This window comes from Centruroides vittatus, unplaced genomic scaffold (genome assembly GCF_030686945.1).
Source record: "Centruroides vittatus isolate TY-2023 unplaced genomic scaffold, ASM3068694v2 contig_900, whole genome shotgun sequence".
NCBI lineage: Eukaryota > Metazoa > Arthropoda > Arachnida > Scorpiones > Buthidae > Centruroides > Centruroides vittatus.
Genome location: NW_027122591.1, coordinates 2,702,048 through 2,721,169, shown reverse-complemented (window position 1 = coordinate 2,721,169; position 19,122 = coordinate 2,702,048). Strand labels below are relative to the sequence as shown.

Genomic DNA, 19,122 nt, shown 5'->3' with positions numbered 1-19,122 from the left:
ATTAGTTTCCTCTACTTTAACTCCATCTGTCGGTAATGATTCGAGTTAGTATTCTTGTATCGCGTAATTTTCGATTTATTATTAATAATTAACGGAATTTCCTCGTTTGAATATTGTATTTGAGTTATTTTTATGCACTCGGAGGCAGAATATTAGATTTTACCGCGCGATAAAAGGCCCGATTCTTACGTCGATGCATACAAAAACACGAGACACGCACATAAATCGCAAGGCCGCAATATATCACAAACGTTAATACAATGTTGTACATAAGTATATTAATTTATATCAAATGCCAGGAATAAGATAAATTTACTAAAGGATCGGCATGATAGAGAATAAGTTTTACGGAAGAGGAAAGAAGAAAAAAAAACACAAGCCACTTGATGTTTCGCACATGTTAACTCTCACGCTGACAGACAATAAATCTGTCAAGTTCCATCTGGAAGAAGATAAAAACGCGCAAAAGAATTTTAACAGTTGTTACGATACACTTTTTGCAGAATATATGTCTTCGAGGGTTGGAAAGAAAGAAAAAGTGCATTCGCACTTAAATTCGTATACACATAGATAGCGTTGTTTGAAGTATGCAGAGGATCATCCCACACATAACGCTTGAAGTCGGTGGAGATCAAACGAAATCGTTATGAAAACTCGAGACGTGTTACCCTGGACCGACAGAATGTGCTCTTTCAGTCACGTCACGTGAAGTATTCTGATATAAATAATGGGTGGTGTGAACAGAGCAGTCTTATAACAAAACTCCTCATTGAAGAGAAAGGTTCCAAAACTAACAGAGTATGTATTCCTTTAGGCAACAGGCTATTAATCTTGTACAACTCACCGATGAATAAAAGGACTAAATCAACTCGTAATATCTTCGAGGCAGTTTACTTCTTTCAATGCTAATGATCACTCTCTCTCTCTCTCCCCTTCTATGTAACGTGGTATTTTAATATGGAGTGTTAGAATAAGACAAGTTAATTAGTGACATGTACCTACCTTTATACAATTCTGGTTTGAAGGATTAACTTTGTTTGTTTAAACTCTTTTGCTGTATTAATCTAACGAGGGAGGGGGTTTTCTCTATGAGGTCTTTGGCTATTAAACTTCTCATTAACGTTTGGTCATTAGTTGTTGTTACAGGTGTTCTTTTTTTTATTCATCATCATCTTCCTCCCTTCGTGTACTTTGCTGGGGTACGTTTTCATATGGAGCAATAGGGAAACCGTTGAAAGCGTGACCTCACTATCGTCGTGATAAATAGACTTGGTAGATTAGATGACAGAATAAATAATAAGACAAATTAGAAGAATTCTGTTTGACAAACGAAGGCGTTGCAGTTGGTTAGTTTTTTCATGTTAATTCGGTTCTGTTCGTTGTTAGGCATTTTGATGTATTTTATAATTACAAAAATTTTGTGTAATATCTGTTCATATGCAATTTACTTATGGGCAAAGGTCGATTAACTCGCTCTTATCCCCATTCTTCTCTTATTTTTAAAAAAATCGTCTTTTATGTTCAACTTTTAATATTAAAATTTCACATGGAAAAAGTGTTTCGTTTTAATTTATAAAAATTGCAAAAAAATTGCCAACAAAGTAATTCTTTTAATATATATATATACATATATAATAATAATAATATCTCTTCTATGGCAACTAGAATACTCCTGAAACAAATGCACATAAAAAGCATATAAAAATATAAATGTGTATATTGAAAAAATTTAAAAAGGCAGTACTGATCATTATATGATCAACAGTTAAGTGTGAAAATTTATGTGGATGACTTATAACAGATTTGATCCTGGTTTAATAACTTTTTGATCCTTTAGACTAGAAAATGGATTTACTAACTGGCCTATAAGTCAAAGTGGAAATGTTCTCTTTCTGCTTTCGACTCCATAAACATTTCGGGTTCTTTCTTAGTAGAGCTGCCAGATTTGCTGTCTGGTGACTGGAGATTTAATTTGTTTTCTGGAATCAGTGTTGAAATGTCTACTTTATCATTTTTTGATACTTTATCTTTCCCCTTTTGTCTGTTTACAAGATCTGATAAAACATGTTCTGCAAAGTCTCTTTCTCTTTCTTTATGCTTCGGATCTAATGTGTACCACATGGCTAAGGCACATCTTCGACCTTTAGTAACGGCTTGTACGCCGTGCAGATTTTCTTTCCCGGCAGAAAAGGCGACCATTCTACCGCATTTCGGTCTTACCGATGCCTAATAATAAAATTTTAAAAATTAACAATTATATATAATTTTAAAATTTTGTTTAATATGTAATTAATTTCTTTAGTTACTTGAATGGTTTCTTTGTTTCTTGCAAAAATAAAATCACCGCCTTCAAAATCTTCATTTAAATATACAATAGCACTAAAATAGTGGAAAAATTTTATTATTCTCGATTTAAAATGAATACGATGGAAAAGTGATCGATACCTATAATCTCGCCAAGTGTAGGCGGGTCGTTGTTTTAGGCACTGTCCGTCACTCGTCAATACACAGTTATCTGCGTGAACGGGATGACTTAAATCGGTTCTCGATCCCGGAGAATCTAAAATATATCGATAACAAATTTTAACTTTAAAATTTATTTTATGTTATTTTTATTTTTATAAGAAAAAGTTAATCCTACCTGGTAAAGCTGTTCGACAAACGAGGTGAGTATAGGCAAAATATAAATAAGAGTTAAGTTTGAAATACATTTCAACATATTTTCTTGCTTTTTCACTCACGTTTAAAAATATCTGTGAAGATGCAGCGTCGAGAATACCTCTTTGCGTTAACTGTTTTAAAAATAAATAAACTTAATAAGTTTGAGAAAGAATTTTTCTAATATTCTAACGATGATTGACGTGTAGAAAGCAACCAGACAAGATTAGACATAATGCTACAAAATGGAAATAGCAAAACATTTGTAAGAAATTACAAAATTTTCAGAGATAATTTCCAAATTTGTTCAAAGATAAAGAAAGATAAACATCAATTTTAAAATTTTAATTTATAATAGATTTTTAGAAATATATTCTTTTACAGCAATTGTTTCATTTTAAATTTAAAAAATGAATAAATTAAAATAATAAAAAAGTATTGCAACAGTTTGAGATTAAAAGTAACTTTTAAATAATTTATTGATGATTTATGAATAATTCATTCTTATTAAAGTATATTTAATAAGAATCATTTATCTTTGTTCTCAAAAGATCAAGAACTGACTTAAGTTGTCCTGTTCATGCATGCTTAAATTCTCTATCATCTTTTAATTTATTGATCAAAAGATTTTTCTCAGATTTTATTTCACATTATTGATCAAGAAAAAATATTTTTCAATAAAAATTTTGTATATATTGTGTTGTACTTAATTTTTTTTTTGTAGCATTTTATACCGACTTGTCTCATTACTTGATATGTAGTCAGTGTCATATTGTACTTACGATTGCAGCTCTTCCAATTGTTAAACCTTCAAACATTTCAAATTCAGTATGAGGTGAATGCTTCCCATTATAGCCATCACCATGAAGTGCACCTTCCTGAATTTATTAAAATATTTACTTAAAAATTAGTAAAATTATGCATAATTTAATTTAATACTCACTCTAGCAAGAGAAATCATCTTGTCACATTCCTGTTTTGAAGCTAAGCCATCTGCAGCAAATCGTAAAGATCCATTTAAATCTTTATCTTTCATAATAACACTAACCCCATTTTCTTCTTCCCATTTTAATACTTCTTCCGGTTTATCAGCTTCTCTTTTTATCCTTTCAATATTAATATCATGATTATGATTATTCTTAACTTGGGATGGGGGTGGAATTGGTTCATTTAAGAATATATCCTAAAAACAATTCCCTATTAAATATATTATTTAAAATTTTTATACAAGATGAACTGACAACTTGACTAAATTGTATCATCTCAAAACAAAATTATATAATTTTTCTTGTAAAATACTATTGAATGATTTTATATATACTATATATATGAGTCATAAAAATGCTAAAAAAAATTTTAATATAAATCTTTTAATTTAAATAAAATAAATATCTTGTTAATGTTAATTTTATAAAATTATTAATTAAAACAGTCATCAATGCTTAATAATATACAAAATTGCTTTTAAATTAAATTAAATTTCCAAAATCTTAATGAAAGAAACTAAATTTTATTTGAAATATTAATTTGTTCATAAAATCTTTGAAGTTTAATATCATGTTTCACTAATAAAAAATAAGGCATCATTTTGTGTTTAAGACAACAGAGTGGTATTGACATTTTATTGATGTGATATATAAAAACAATTAAATCAAATTGATTTGTTTATTTATCAATAAGATAACAAACTACCATAAGTAATTTTTTTATATAAGCACATTTATTTCAACACAAACTCTGCAGTCATAGAAGAGTTTAAAGCACATTTATTTATTTACTTAAACTCATTTTCTGATGTTTATTTGTCTCCTTGTAAACAAGGATACAAGCAATATCAGATGATTAAGTTTATGTTCATTGGTCAACTGTGTTCTTAATATCTATGTCATGTAAGACCTTCTCTTACTCTCCCAATATTTTTCTCACATTGACCACCATATAGAAAACATTATTTTCAATTGACCCCCTTTAAAATTTTTGTTATTTCCCAAGAATTTGAGTAATATATCAAGTAAATTACTAAATCAGTAAATGATTTTTCCACATAACTGTTGTTAGTCTTGTTTGAAAATTATCTTTAAATTCTCAAAAGTACAATAAGTATCTGGTTTTTCCATTGACTATCAATTGACCTCCAGAGGAACTATATCAACCCCACTGGGAATCCCTTTTCTAGACTGATGTTTCTAATTTAATGATTAAAAACATATTTCATAATTAAAAATATTGTTTATTATAAATTAACAGTATTTTTAATTGCGAAATATGGTTCATTAATTAATCAGTTTTTGACTTATTGAAATAATTAAATAAACACATTTTATTAATATTTGTATTTCTTCAATATAATTTTACTTTACATAAAATTTTAAAGTATTTTTGTTACAATATCATTATGACGGATTAAAAATACACATTTGTTTACTTGTTTAAATAAATTTTGAAATGAATATAATATTCTGAAATAATTATAATTGTATTAAAAAGCTTAATTATTTTACTTTCAGATACAGTAGCAACTAAATTATTACATTAGATATAAACAATAGATTATTTTCTAGTTGTTAAATAAAAATTTTGTATAAACTATTAAGTATTAAAAATTAACATATTTGGTGTATAAAAACAATGTACACTGAATTTAATCCAAGCTTTTTGTTTTGTTTATTCAGGAATACAAATTGATATATTTGTTATATCAATAAAAAAAATTCTTTACAAAAAGTTTACAAAAGCATTTTATACAGACATTATATGTAAAAGATGAAGAAATAAAATTTAACTATAGTTGATAAAAAATTAAAATTAAATTAAATTTATTGAATTATAAAATACCTGATTATTGGAATCATTGAATTGGAAAGCTTGTTCAATATATTGAAGTAGTTCTTTTTGCCTCTTTAACTGATCATAATATTTGACAGCTTCCTATATGCAAATAATAGTTAAATATAAATATCAATTTTCAAAGAAATGTTATAAAGGCAATAAAGAAATTATAAAATACTCACTTCTCTTGGACGAAACCATTCTTTCTGAACACTTTTAACACTCTTATAAAACTGCTCATTTTCTAACATCACAGTGTCATTTGGATGAAACAAAAGATATGATGCTACAGCTTCGCACGATTTCTTTAATTGATTTCCTGAAATGGCATATTTTATTACGATATTTATAATTAAATTTTTCAATATTTAAAAATTATAATGTTATAAAGAATAAACACTAACTTTTATAATAGGCAAACTGTAGGTAATGATAATGATTAGAGAAAAGATTTTGATAAAGTTGACCATGAATGAGAGATAATTTTAATGGACATTGTAACTTACATCTTAATGTAAATGTAAAATGATCTGAAAAATAAAAATTCTATTACTAAATAATTTATATAGATGAAAAGAAAGTAAATTTTTTCTTCATTAAAATACTAACTGGCAACTAATACAATGAAATCTGTTTCAGGAGCTGAAGACATAGAATTTTCACACATCAACTGACATTCTTTTTCTGCTTTCAAATATTCTATTAAGGCTTGTTCCATCCATTCAATAACTTCTGAAAAATTTTCTTCTCCATACATCTGTACAGCTTTTATATAAAATTCCTGTAAAAAATAATAAATTATAAAACACATTAAAAATATTTATAGTAATTATCTTGCCAATAAACAAATGAAGAATTAAATTAATTTTCAATTACTTAAAATATTGAATATTTTCACTATTTTATATCAATTAACTTGTTTCTTGAATTCATTTAGTTAAATAAATATTCAATATAAGGGTACACTGAATTTTTATTGAATATACTAAAAGAAAACTAGAAGAAAAAATTAAGTAATAGATATATATTAGATGTAGATATAATTTATATAGTAGCTTATACAAATTACTGTACATCTAAGTATAATATGCTTACTATATTATTACAGATTTATTAACTATATATGTAATGCAATTTGTGGCAAAGTATCTGAAGTTGGAAAAATAAATTTTGCTGTAGATTAAAAAAGTATGGTCAAAATTGATTTTTAGATTTCAACACCAAATGTTTCTACTAATCTGTGGCAGCATTTTTAACTATAAATTCTCTCTTATATACTACTCTTAGTGTGTAGAATAAGATGTAATCAAAAAATAAAAATTAATTTTTGCAATTTAAGGTACATTTTTATAGATCACATCATATATATGTACATAAAATGTATGTGAAATAATTCTTAGTTACTGATTTTGCTATTTCAAAATAAGAAAAAACTAGCAGCAAAAGTTACAAGTTATATAATTTTATTAATTCGTTATTTCATTCATATTGTTGTTTGTATATATTGTAATTAAAAATAAATAAATATATATTACATGATAATTGTGTATATATATATAAATTCACCTGATAATTTTTTGGCTCTAAGTATTTAATATTCTCTAACTGAACTTCAGGCAGTCCAACATAATACTGTAAGTTGTTTTGCATTACACTATGTCCAGGATTATGAACAAGGAAGGTATATGAACAGGATGCAGCATTTTCAAGTTTACCCAACTGAAATTAAATTTAAAGCATTTATTAAGAAATACAAAAGCAACTTTGTGTACAAAAAAATACACAAGTAATACATTTACAATAAAATACAACAGCAAAGAATAAATAAATAAAATTTGAAATATTAAGAGAAACTCTCTTTACATAGCATGTTATTTAAATAAAATAAAAAAAATGTAAATAATTTACAGATAAAGAAAATTATATATATTTTTTATTTCTGTATTTATGAAAGTGTCTTAATATAAATAAAGAAATTATAAATTGTAAAGAACTGTAATTCTGTTTGCTGTAGCTTATGTAAATAATTGTTGTTTGCATCTAACATTTACAACATATTTGATAAAGATTAAAAGAATAAACTGTGTAGAATATTCAAAAGAAAATCTGAAGTTATTAATCCTTCAATAAAGAGTTAATTTCTTCGTCACATGTTAGTTATTAATCAAAAATTAATCATTATACTGATATTTATACTGATTAGTTTTTGATTTATCAGCAATGTTATGATAAAAAATATTTTTAGACTTCTGTATACACAGTTCGCCCACTTCCCACTTCCGACTTTGAATAAGCATATGCAATATAATGTTTACACAAGGATATACCATTATATAATTTTAGGGGAGTTGAAGAGGTAAATGAATTTTTATTGATTTTAATTAAATAGATTTGTTTGAAAATATACTTATACTTTACAAAATTAATATTAAAATCTCTACTAAAGTATTTGTTATATAAATTAAAAATAATTACTTAAATGATTGATTTATTTCTCTACACTTACTTAAAGACTTCTTGCAACATATTTTAAGTGTTTTAATGATAAGAATCCTTATCACTAAAATCTAAATTATGATAATTTACTGTAGTAAATTATCATAATTTAGAACTAGGGAGCACAGATACATAAATTATGTTAGTTCAGACATAATATTTTTTATTTAAACAGAAAATTTTCTCAATGAATATACAGTTTCAAATAATTGAGAACTAATAATATATTTTACAATCTGCATACTAATTTTCCATTCTGGACTTTTTCCAATACTAATAAACGAAGTATCTAACTTTCCTAATTTAGAATAGTTTTTTTCCTCAAGTAAACATGAAAACTATGCATGATTACTTATTATATATAATCCGAAGATTTTAAAATTTAAGATCATTAGAAAATCAATTCAAATTCTAGTAATTTAAATACTAAAATCGGCTTTACTAAAAGATAAATAACTCATAAATGTATAAATGAAAGTTTGTTGCCAAATGATAGTGATATATTTAAATTGTTCAGTTCTTTTTACCTTACTTTCATTACGAGACAACTTATAAACAGTGGCGAATCCAGAAGTATCCAAAGAGAAAGATAACTCAAAATTTTAAAATATTTGAATAATTAATAAGTACCTTTTATTAACTTTTATACCAAGTGTATTGCGAATGATCCAATAAATCATATTTGCCGTCATAAATATTTTTAAAAATCGATCTTGAAGTTTGAACAAATAAACTTTAATTATTTTTATGCTGAAAGGCAGGCTTAATCCCCCATAGCTTTCCCTTTAGATCTACGACTGCTTATGAACAAGAAAGGCACTCATGTAATTTTTAAAATTTAATTTTTGCATTTAATGAGCTCTACTCACAACAATTCTTCAGACTGGAGTGTACAGTATGTATACAGTAGTAAAACACCACACAGAACTAAAAATCTCCAGTAAATAATCACAGAAAGAAAAACGTTTTCAGTACTTTCTGTGGATTTTTTCGGGTTGTAGGTTTTGAATCGAAATGCTATTTGAATATCATTTTTTTCCACTCCTACAAGGTGTTTTACTACTGTATTTAACAAGCTGATATTTTCATGATGTTGCATGTTTGTAAACAAAACTATTTCTCATTTATGCTGAAAAGTCAATTTCATTATTATTATTGTAGTGATTTTTAACAGATTTAACAAAATGTACTTCTCTAATCCCGGAAATGTAATATCTTCAGACAACCCAACCTCTTTAGCTTCCAGCAAAACATGTAAGATGTATCAATTTACAAACGGTTTTGGAATCTCGATTCCGACTTTTAGTCAAACAAGTGTTTGTTTCGAATAAAATGCCCACGTAGAATTAAATTTAAACAAGTCGGTATAAGACATGCCAAGCCATACTACATCATCCAGTGTGTAATGACATTTCATGCCGTATCTCGTCCGTAGAGTCGACGCGATCGAAGTCACGGCCTGCTTTAAATGTTTCGACGGATTCTAACGGTCCGACGAGGTCCATCTTTGACCCAAATCGGACAGATTCCGAAGATATTCGTAAATCGATACGCTTCACACGTTTTGCCGGAACCGGAAGAGGTCGGGCAGCCTGAAATTAACAGATTTAAATATGTAATTAATAAATCAATAACGAAAGGCAGAAAATATCTTACACATTTATAAAGATTAAAAAGAAATTACCTTGAAGTAACACAGCTGAAGATAATCATAAGGAACCTTGTTTTCAAAATCGTTGTCGACTTCCTTCTTAATGGTGGGGCGTGTTTTAAAATAATATTTTTCGCACTTCATTAAACAATAAGCATTTTTAACAATTAATTCGTAAAATCGAAGCAAATCTTTAACTTCCGATTGATTTAATTCCGTATCAACAAACGAATGGCACTTGTAACGGCAATTTAAAATGGCCGAAAGATAATTTCTGTACTGATTTATGGCATTTTCTATGTAATTAACGCAATCTTCCCAGCGATTTTCTAAATAAGCTTGAATCCCACGTTTATATGAAACGTCATAATTTATTTCCGCTTCGCATTTAGTTAGATAACTTATTATAAGTAAAATAAAACTAATTCTTAACATCTCGATAAATATAATCGACCATACGTCTTTCTAATTAACATCCGACCGATACTTTTAACGTTAGCATTGATGTTCCGTTCCACGTTTCCGCCAGAACCACCAGCCCAGCAGCCATGTTGGATTTTAATTCGTGTCGTCTGCGATCTAACGTGGCGGGAAATTTTTTCCTTCCCTCTCTCGGAAGAGATTTTTAAAATCTATTTTAATGTATTAATAATTTTTATAAATAAACAATTAATATTTTAAATAAAATAACAATGTTTGTTACATTAAATTTTACAAATGTATGAATTTAAAGCGCGCAATTTTTCGTCTGCTTCAGTCGAAGTTGAAATTTCAGTAAGTTAAATATCGTATTTTTAAAGTAATTAAGAAGAATTATCATTTTAATATAGTAATTTATAATTTTATAAGGCGTATTTATGAATAAACGCCGTTAATTTAATATTTAGCACATTTAAGAAAATGGTGTAAGGGAAAGTGTGTGAAGGACTCAGAAATCATGCAACAGGTGAATCATGCCGTGACGTAATAACTTGTTTACCTTGTAGAACTTGATACGTGATAAAAGTACATTAGACTTTTATTAATCCAGCCATTCAGTGCACAGAGGGGTGCTAGATTACAGAGTGCCGGATTACTGAGTGCGCGTAAGCTTAAGGGCGATGAATGACGTGACCTGTCGCCTTTCGTTACTAATTCTTTTCAAAGCTGCACTGTTGTGAAAATATGAAATTACAACTTTAATTCTTGATTAAATTTAATGTCACACGTTTACTGTATGTATTGATATTTTAAAAAAAGACACGTTTTAAGAGAGAAACATGTTATAATGGCAGATATGCCGGATAACTGAGAGGCGGATTAACAAGTGTTTATTGTGTTTCGGTTAATGTTACCTTAGGTATCCAAGATGGCGGCTCGTCTCTAATTCCAGCAAGGAAACAGTGGGACGCACGTTCTAACCTAACCTAACCTATTCTAAAATTTGGTTGCTAATAATTATGGTAATTAATTAGAATAGGTTAGAATATGGCTCCCACTGTTTCCTTGCTGGAATCAGAGACGAGCCGCCATCTTGGCTACCTAAGGTAACATTAACCTGTGTTTCTAAAGGTTTAGAACTTTTATAATATTCAATCTTTAAAATATTAACTAGACAATTTATTATTGTTTCACGTCGCTATGGAATATTTAATGTAAAGATTTTGTTTTAATAATTTTAACCTTTAAAATTATTTCTACAGGTTCATTTAATAAATAAACAGTTCATTTGCACCTACTAACTTAATGAACTAACAAACTTAATTTTTTGGGCACACATATCAAGGGTACTTTTTGGGGGGGGTCAGTTTTAATGTTTTATAATAATAAAAACAATGTATAAAATGTTTCATTGCTTTAATAATTACTTGAAATAAACCATATAAATTTAAACAACACAAAAGTGTTACAAAATTGAAAAGTAATGATAAAAATATTAAAATAAAAACATTTTAAAGAAATAATAAAGCTTCTGTTAGCAATAAAGCCTTTAAAAGTCCCCTCTTGATTACTTTGACATATTTTATTTAAAAACTATTATTTTTGAGTTATTTATTATAGCTCTGTAGAGGAAGATGTGTTCATTTTTTATGAGTAAACTGAAAACAATTGTCTTTATCCTTATTATGTGAATTTTTTTTAGTTTTAAGTTTCTTAAAATATTCTATTAATTTAATAATTTTTATAATTTTATTTCTGTAAATGTGTCTTATGTAATCAAAATACAATTTATTATATTCATATAATGATTTAACTGATCTCTATAAATTCATTTATTATTTTTAATAAAATTATATATCTGATTTTGCAAGTAATAATTAGTAAGAAATTAGCTTAATGTAAGTTGTTTTAAGATAATCCTTACTGAAGCAGTAACTTAAACCATAATTACAGATAAATACATTCTTATGTCAAACATTTGGTTCTATATAAAAACTTTTATCAGAATCAGTTGTGTTTATATCTATTAACATAAGGTAGTCTTAAATTTTTGTTTCAATGTCAAGAAAATTAATATTTCCTCAATGTTTTAAAGGCAAATTTAGTTTTTCGGTTACTGTTACCCTTGGTGCCAAGATGGCGGCTCGTCTCTGATTCCAGCAAGCAAACAGTGGGGACGCACTGTTTCCTTGCTGGAATCAGTGCTGTTTCTAACCTAACCTAACCTATTCTAATAAATTACCATAATTCTTAGCAAACCAAATTATTAGACTAGGTTAGGTTAGAACACCCCCACTGTTTCCTTGCTGGAATCAGAGACAAGCCACCATCTTGGCACCAAGGGTAACATTAACCAGTTTTTCTTTTATATATAAAATTATAACAGAATTATAAATTAATTTAATGAAAAAATATTTATGAGAAAGGTTTTAAAATTTTAAATAAAATTTATGAATAAAAATTTTTTTTTTATATTCTATGTTTTCTAACTGTTATACCACAGTAAGAATATGAATTACATAAAAAGTATTCTTGACAAAAATTTAATTACTTGTGTACTATGTAATGAATTTCTTAATTCCAAGATAAAATTGTAATATTAGAAATCAACTTGTACACCTACACTGAAAGATAATCTCTTCTGTTTATGTATGCAAACAAGTGCAATATACCATATTTTGTTCAAAATGTATTTTCAAAATAATTTTTATAAGAATAATTGATCATTATTCTGCTTGTAAAGTTGATAAACATTATTTAATAATATCATTAATTATTCCTAATTGTTCCTGTTATAGAACAATTAGGAAGAGCTGATTTCTTTAAGTAATTGACGTTAAACATTTTAATATATTTCTAATTCATTTAAACAAGATTTATCATCTCAGTTAACCATTTATTCACTTAATATGATTTTACTTTTTGTGACTAATTGAAATGAAATGAAACCATTAATACTCATCCAATAAATTAATAAACTTCCTGGACTTCAAGGTTATAGTTTTTATTTTAATAATTTATCTAGGGATTTAGAATGTATAGCTTAATTACAGCAGATCTACTGTGACATTAATTTAATAGGAGGAATTTTAATAGAATATACTTAAATTATGATTTAAGTATCTTTAAATAAACTTTTCATTTTGTATGATTTATTTTAAAATGTTAAGTAAACTTTATATCATATTTGTAAATTTTTTTTTAAATTGAAAATGTTGTATACTATTTGTTATTTAATTATGATTATTATATTATTATAACAATTATTTGCATCCTCCCAAGATAAGGGGATTACTCTAAGTCAATAAAAGAAATTTATTATCTTTATGAAATAAAATAAGTAGATTCTTTTTGTTGTTTAATACAAATAGATTGCAAAAAGAACTGTATATTCTAACAACTGACAGTGTAAATTTTGTTCATAATTATTTGCCAATCATTTATATACTACTAAATACATCTGAAAGTGTTCAGATGTATTTAGTTTAATTCAATGAGAACATTTATATTTTGAAGTGAACAAAAATTCTTATAAAGCAAACAATATTATAAAATATATATTCACTTCTATTTGAATATGAATATATAGATCACTTACTGTAATTTAATTAATTTATGATTAAGAATGTTAAGGTTTTGACATAAATATTTGTTATTGGATAGGTAACGGTGTTTTATTTTATATATATAGCAGACATGGGCAAATGTGGCTCTTGTTGAAAGTGTTAATTTGTTTTTTATTATTATTTTTACAACTTTATTTTTATAATTTTGTAAAAATATGTTTATTAAAAAAATTCAATATTTCTTTTATATTATATTTATATTATATAATAAAATCGCGTGCCTTACCATACTATCCGCCACGACAGTACCAGACTGCGGCTCCCATGCATTTTGCAAAACTTACATTTCGGCTCCCACTGAACTCTTGCTTGCCCACCCGATATATAGGAAATTCTTCAAGAAACTGAATTCTAGATAAAATTATGTAAAATAACCTGTTTAGTGATTTTTTCCATTTAAATAATAATTTAGGAAAATGTACACACCAATCAATCCGAATATTATCGGGCTAGAAACAGCTATAATATTAATAATTTATAAGACAAATTGTGCCAAATTGTCTTATAAATTATTATAATAATAGTTATTTCTAGCCCAATAATATTCGGCATTGGTTGGTGTGTAGCTTTATAATGTATCAGGTTTAGTGATGATGTTTGTTTAAGAAAATGTTTGAAATCAATTAAAATTTTATTTAAAATTTTTTATGAACTGATTCTTATTGATTTTTTACTTTTATTTAAAAAATAAGTATGTAATTATAAAAAGAACTGTGGCTTTCTGTTTAGTTTCAAAATGTTAAAAAAAAATTACTTGAATATTCGAAAAGTTGATAAAACTATGGAAATAACTGTTAGTTATCAATTTTCCCTTTAAAATGTTTTATATAAAATTTTTATAAAAAGATGATTAAAGGAATTTTTTCTATAGTTCTTCCAGCTAATATTTTGTTCAGTGATTTCTTTGTTTACATATAAATGTGAATTAACAAATTTACCCTTAACTGAGCTTGTATAAAGTGTAAAAAATTATAATTATCAATATAAAACAGTTACAGTTCAATGCTTACATCTCTGTTGCATTCAGAATATAACAACCAGTTTTAAACTGATGCATTTAAGTAAATGAAATTTGTAAATTTTAAACACACTCCAATTTTAACAGTTATTTAACTCCGGTTCTCAAACTGGGCACTACTGTCCCATGGGTGGTGAGTGAATTTAGGGGAGGGCGAAGAGGAGTAAGTGGATGGCAAGGGGCACTGGAGGCATCGTTCTGAATGGAGGCCATAGGCAAAGGTTAAAGTCACTGACGACCTTTCCTTTCCTCATTTAAAACAAGAAGAAACATTGTATTTAATGGTTTCCAAATATGGAGAACAATGTATGATAGGGTCATAAAGTGTGAATTTCAAAGAAAAGTTTTTCTAATAATATTTCCAAGCCTTTCTCTACAAGGAAAAATGGGTTTGCGGGAATTGAGTATAACTTTATGGAACCAAGGGGGGTTAAAAATATAAGTTAGAAAAGATAAATTATTATTACTTTCTATCATACAATAGGGTCTGTCAAAATTAATATTTATTCATAACTAATCAGAACAAAAATGTACAAAAACAACAATTTGTTACATTTAACAGAACATTCAAATGACAAAAACTAAGTAAAATATACACAAATATTTTTACAATATTAGAAAACTTCTTTTAAATTAAAATTCTTAAATAATCCATTAGTGAATAAACTTTATCAAATATGTCAAATTAAAAAACATGAGCAGAATTAAATTGTTCTATATATATATATATATATATTAATTGTAAGATCAGTTAATTTACATCTATTTTTGGCAGGACCTATTAAATTTATTTTACAAGAAGAGTTTAAAGAGTGAAATATCTCAATATACAGAAAATGTTAAATAATTCTTTCTGAATATTAAGCATTGAATATTGAAGTAGTTGGATATTATTTATAATTACTGTATTTCATTGATGGAATATTCAAATTCATGTAAAAGAATTTTCCAGCAGGATTTTGGACAACTTTAGTTTTGATAAAATTTCATTAAGTCTGGAATCATTTGTAAATAATACCATTCTTGCATTGATATGCTAACAGATAAACTGATTCAAATTTTAACCCATTCCTGGCCTGAACACATTTCTTATTATCACCAATAATGAGTTTCATGATGAGGCAATCTGACTACACCTACACCTCCTCCAAGTCGCCTGTAGTTCATACTACCACAAAGACGCCATTGATTCTGTTCTGGATCGTATACTTCAATTGTTTTGAGATATGAGGTTCCATCAAAACCACCAACAGCATAAAGCAAACCATTGACTACAGCAAGGCCTACCTAAAATAAAATATTTCATTATTTTAAGTAAGGTTGGATCTTTTTGCTTTACACACATAATATACTTACTCCTGAACGACGGGATGTCATAGCAACAATTGGTTGCCATTGATTGGTCTGAGGATTATATCTTTCAGCACTACTGAGTTCAGTAGTATCATCTCTTCCTCCAACAGCATAAATCATATTATTGTACACAGAACATCCTAGATGCTTCCTCCTTGTACCCATTGATGCCACACAACTCCAACGGTTACTTCTTGGATCAAATCTTTCCACTGAAAATACAGATTTCATAATAAAATGTAAGGAAAGTAATTCAGAAATACAATTATAAATTTACATAAGTATATATAAGCATGCTTTAGTTGCAATAAGTATAAATCGATTATTTTTCCATTATTTACAAATTACATGAGTAATTTAGAGATACCCAAAAATAGCAGAATTTAATTAACCAAAAAATCTGAAATAATCAAGTTTGATTCATCACGAATTTTTCCAATATACTACCTTTTTCAGTTTTTTCTGATAATTTAACTTAAAAGTTTTAGTCTTTAAGGATAATACAAACACACACTAATATATATTATTAAATATAAAGCCAACTCCCTATTATATTAAAATTCACAAGATACATTTATTTTATTCCATTATTCCATTTGGTTGGTTCACCTCATAATGAGAATGTGTTATTTATCAAAAGTGTTTGTCATAAAATCTTGAAAAACAAAAATGATCCAGTTGTGAATTTTAACAGTTCATTTTGTATTTAATAGTATTTCATTCATAAATATTAAATCCAATACTGAGCTTGCATATACTATACAATTGGTAATGTTTTAAATACTATTTTTTTATGAAACTAAAGTATGTAGCAAAAAATTACAACAATAAACCAAACAATTGCCATAATTAATCAGGCTAATAAAGTGCTATTATTAATGATTAACTATATACAGTGATTGTATACAGTTATTATTAATATATTGGGTTTAGTGATGTTTATAGATATAAAATTGCAACAAATGCAATGCCTCTTCACATATTTATTTCTCAAATTTCAAAATTTGTTTGCAGCCACAAATTACAAAGTTGATACTTATGATTAGTTATGAAAATTAGCATTTAATCATTGCTTCATTCTTGGCAATACACTCCCTCAATTCATTGAGTCATGCTGCTCACAAGTAACTCCACCAGCTAAGCATCAGTTGCACCCCAAAAGTCTTGCACTTTTGCAATGAAGTTTTCTTTTTTAGGATCTTAGTGCTCCAAATGGTTCTTCAGAATATCCCACAGGTTTTTGATTGAGCTAAAATCAGGGCTTAAGACTGTTCAGTCCAAGACATCAATGTCGTGGTCCAGGAATCAATGTTGTGTTGACTGTGCAACATGTGGGTGCACATTGTCTTGCTTAAGAGTGTATTTTTCCAGATAGAGCAAACCTATCATCTCTAAAAGACATTTGTGCAAGATGTTTTGATATTGTTCAGCATTAATGGACCCTCAGATGATTTTGAGGGACATGTCGTTCGTGCTAAGTCGTTGCTTCTTTTTTTTCTAACTCTAACTGTCTGTTATTTTTTCTGCCTGTGCACAATATCGAACTCAACCAACTCATATCAGCATGGGGGACGGGCACCACACCACCACACACACACACACAGATATATATATATATATATATATATGTGTGTGTGTAAATTAAAATATATATATATATATATATATATTTTAATTTTCTTTCAAATAATGATGATAAATAGAAAATACAGCTATAGAAATAAGACTATAACATTTATTTTATCTATAATTTATCTTTCTGCTTCTAATCCATTTTACAAATATCAATATGTAACTGGTTAAAACAATGTTATTCTCTAGGAATTATCATATTCACAGACTCCAAAAATACTAGCCAATCAACAACTTTATTTACCCAGATGTATTTCAGAAATTATAATATTTCCCTCTTAAGCCAAATGAAGCTCAAATACTGTAGAGGGAAATGCTGTAATTTTTGAAATGCATCTGGGTAAAATAAAGTTGTTGATTGGCTGGTATTTTTGGAGTTCATGGATGTGATAATTCCTAGATATTAATGGTGTTTTAATCAGGTACATATTTGATAACATTTATTCATTTAGTCAATATAATTATTATTATAGCAGAGAAGGAAGAACATAGATCTGAAGAAATTTATGGGAAGAAAAATATATGAATCATTAATTTAGTATGTGAATTTTCAAAATTTTTATGAATTTTAATATATTCTGCATTTTCTGAAAATTGGCCCAAAAATTTATAACAAATGTAGTCAATAATATGCTAATAAAAATGTATCATTCATTAACATTAAAAAAATGCAAAGAAATATTAATAAATGAAGGAGAGAGGAAAAAATATTAATAAAGACGATTTTGTTACTATGTATATTAGACACAATTTTATATTTATAGAACAGCTTTAAAAATTTTCATATCATTTGCCACTAATTGCAGAAAATGCTAATGAAAAGTAAGTTAAACATACTGAATTATGATGTGATTTCTAAGTTTTAAAAATTATGTAGTTAAATGATTTTTTATTGAAAAAAGTCAGCTGTTTATCATTGTCTATTTAATGTAAAATAAACAATCTCATTAAAAATTATATTTGCAATGAATTTATATACTCATAAATATAATTCATCATCCTCATTTAAAATTCATGTAGAAACGTGAAATATCAGCTTGTCAAATTGCCTCCTGTATTAAGCTCTTTAACTCTGTAATTAGCAGTTGTTTGTTTTCTACAATTTTCCAAAAACTATTAATATATTATAATGCTATATTATGATACATAAATATCATAAATAACAATTTTTCAATAATTAATGGCAAGTCAAAATACTTAACAGCTTTGCAAACAAATACTAAATTACAAGCAAAATAAATATTTACTTGCTCAATCTTTATCTCTCTTACTGTTCAATTATATAATAAGACAAGTTTTATTAAAGCATATTATAAAAAATATTTTTTTTATTGAAAGCAAACAGTTTATTACATAAATTAAATTTTTTTTAAAATTTAATATTGTGATTGTTTAATATATTTTTGCTACTATATTCAAAATCTATAGCTTCTTAACTA

The 19,122-nt window shown here is 26.9% G+C and overlaps 2 protein-coding genes across 3 annotated transcripts in view; both read right to left on the bottom strand.

Moving 5' to 3' along the window:
- Window positions 1-1,631: 1,631 nt before the first annotated feature.
- LOC136984069 (prolyl 3-hydroxylase 2-like) lies at window positions 1,632-10,196 on the bottom strand. Its single transcript, XM_067280996.1, has 12 exons — window positions 9,668-10,196; window positions 7,054-7,206; window positions 6,097-6,268; window positions 5,892-6,017; window positions 5,670-5,806; window positions 5,494-5,586; window positions 3,602-3,841; window positions 3,441-3,536; window positions 2,642-2,792; window positions 2,446-2,560; window positions 2,307-2,379; window positions 1,632-2,226 (listed from the first exon to the last, which is right to left on the bottom strand). The coding sequence occupies exons 1-12, from the start codon at window positions 10,067-10,069 to the stop codon at window positions 1,864-1,866; spliced, it is 2,121 nt and encodes a 706-aa protein (XP_067137097.1). The 5' UTR covers window positions 10,070-10,196; the 3' UTR covers window positions 1,632-1,863.
- Window positions 10,197-15,343: 5,147 nt separating this feature from the next.
- The window catches only part of dbo (Kelch-like protein diablo), a 34,802-nt gene continuing 31,023 nt past the window's right edge, over window positions 15,344-19,122 (bottom strand). Inside the window, exons 8-9 of one of the 2 annotated variants that reach the window (XM_067280931.1) lie at window positions 16,055-16,263; window positions 15,344-15,985 (exon numbers count right to left, since the gene is read on the bottom strand). In XM_067280931.1, coding sequence (XP_067137032.1) covers window positions 15,794-15,985; window positions 16,055-16,263 — 401 coding nt within the window. In that variant the 3' untranslated portion in view covers window positions 15,344-15,793. The remainder of the gene's footprint in view (window positions 15,986-16,054; window positions 16,264-19,122) is intronic. The other variant, XM_067280930.1, reaches the window with a different exon arrangement.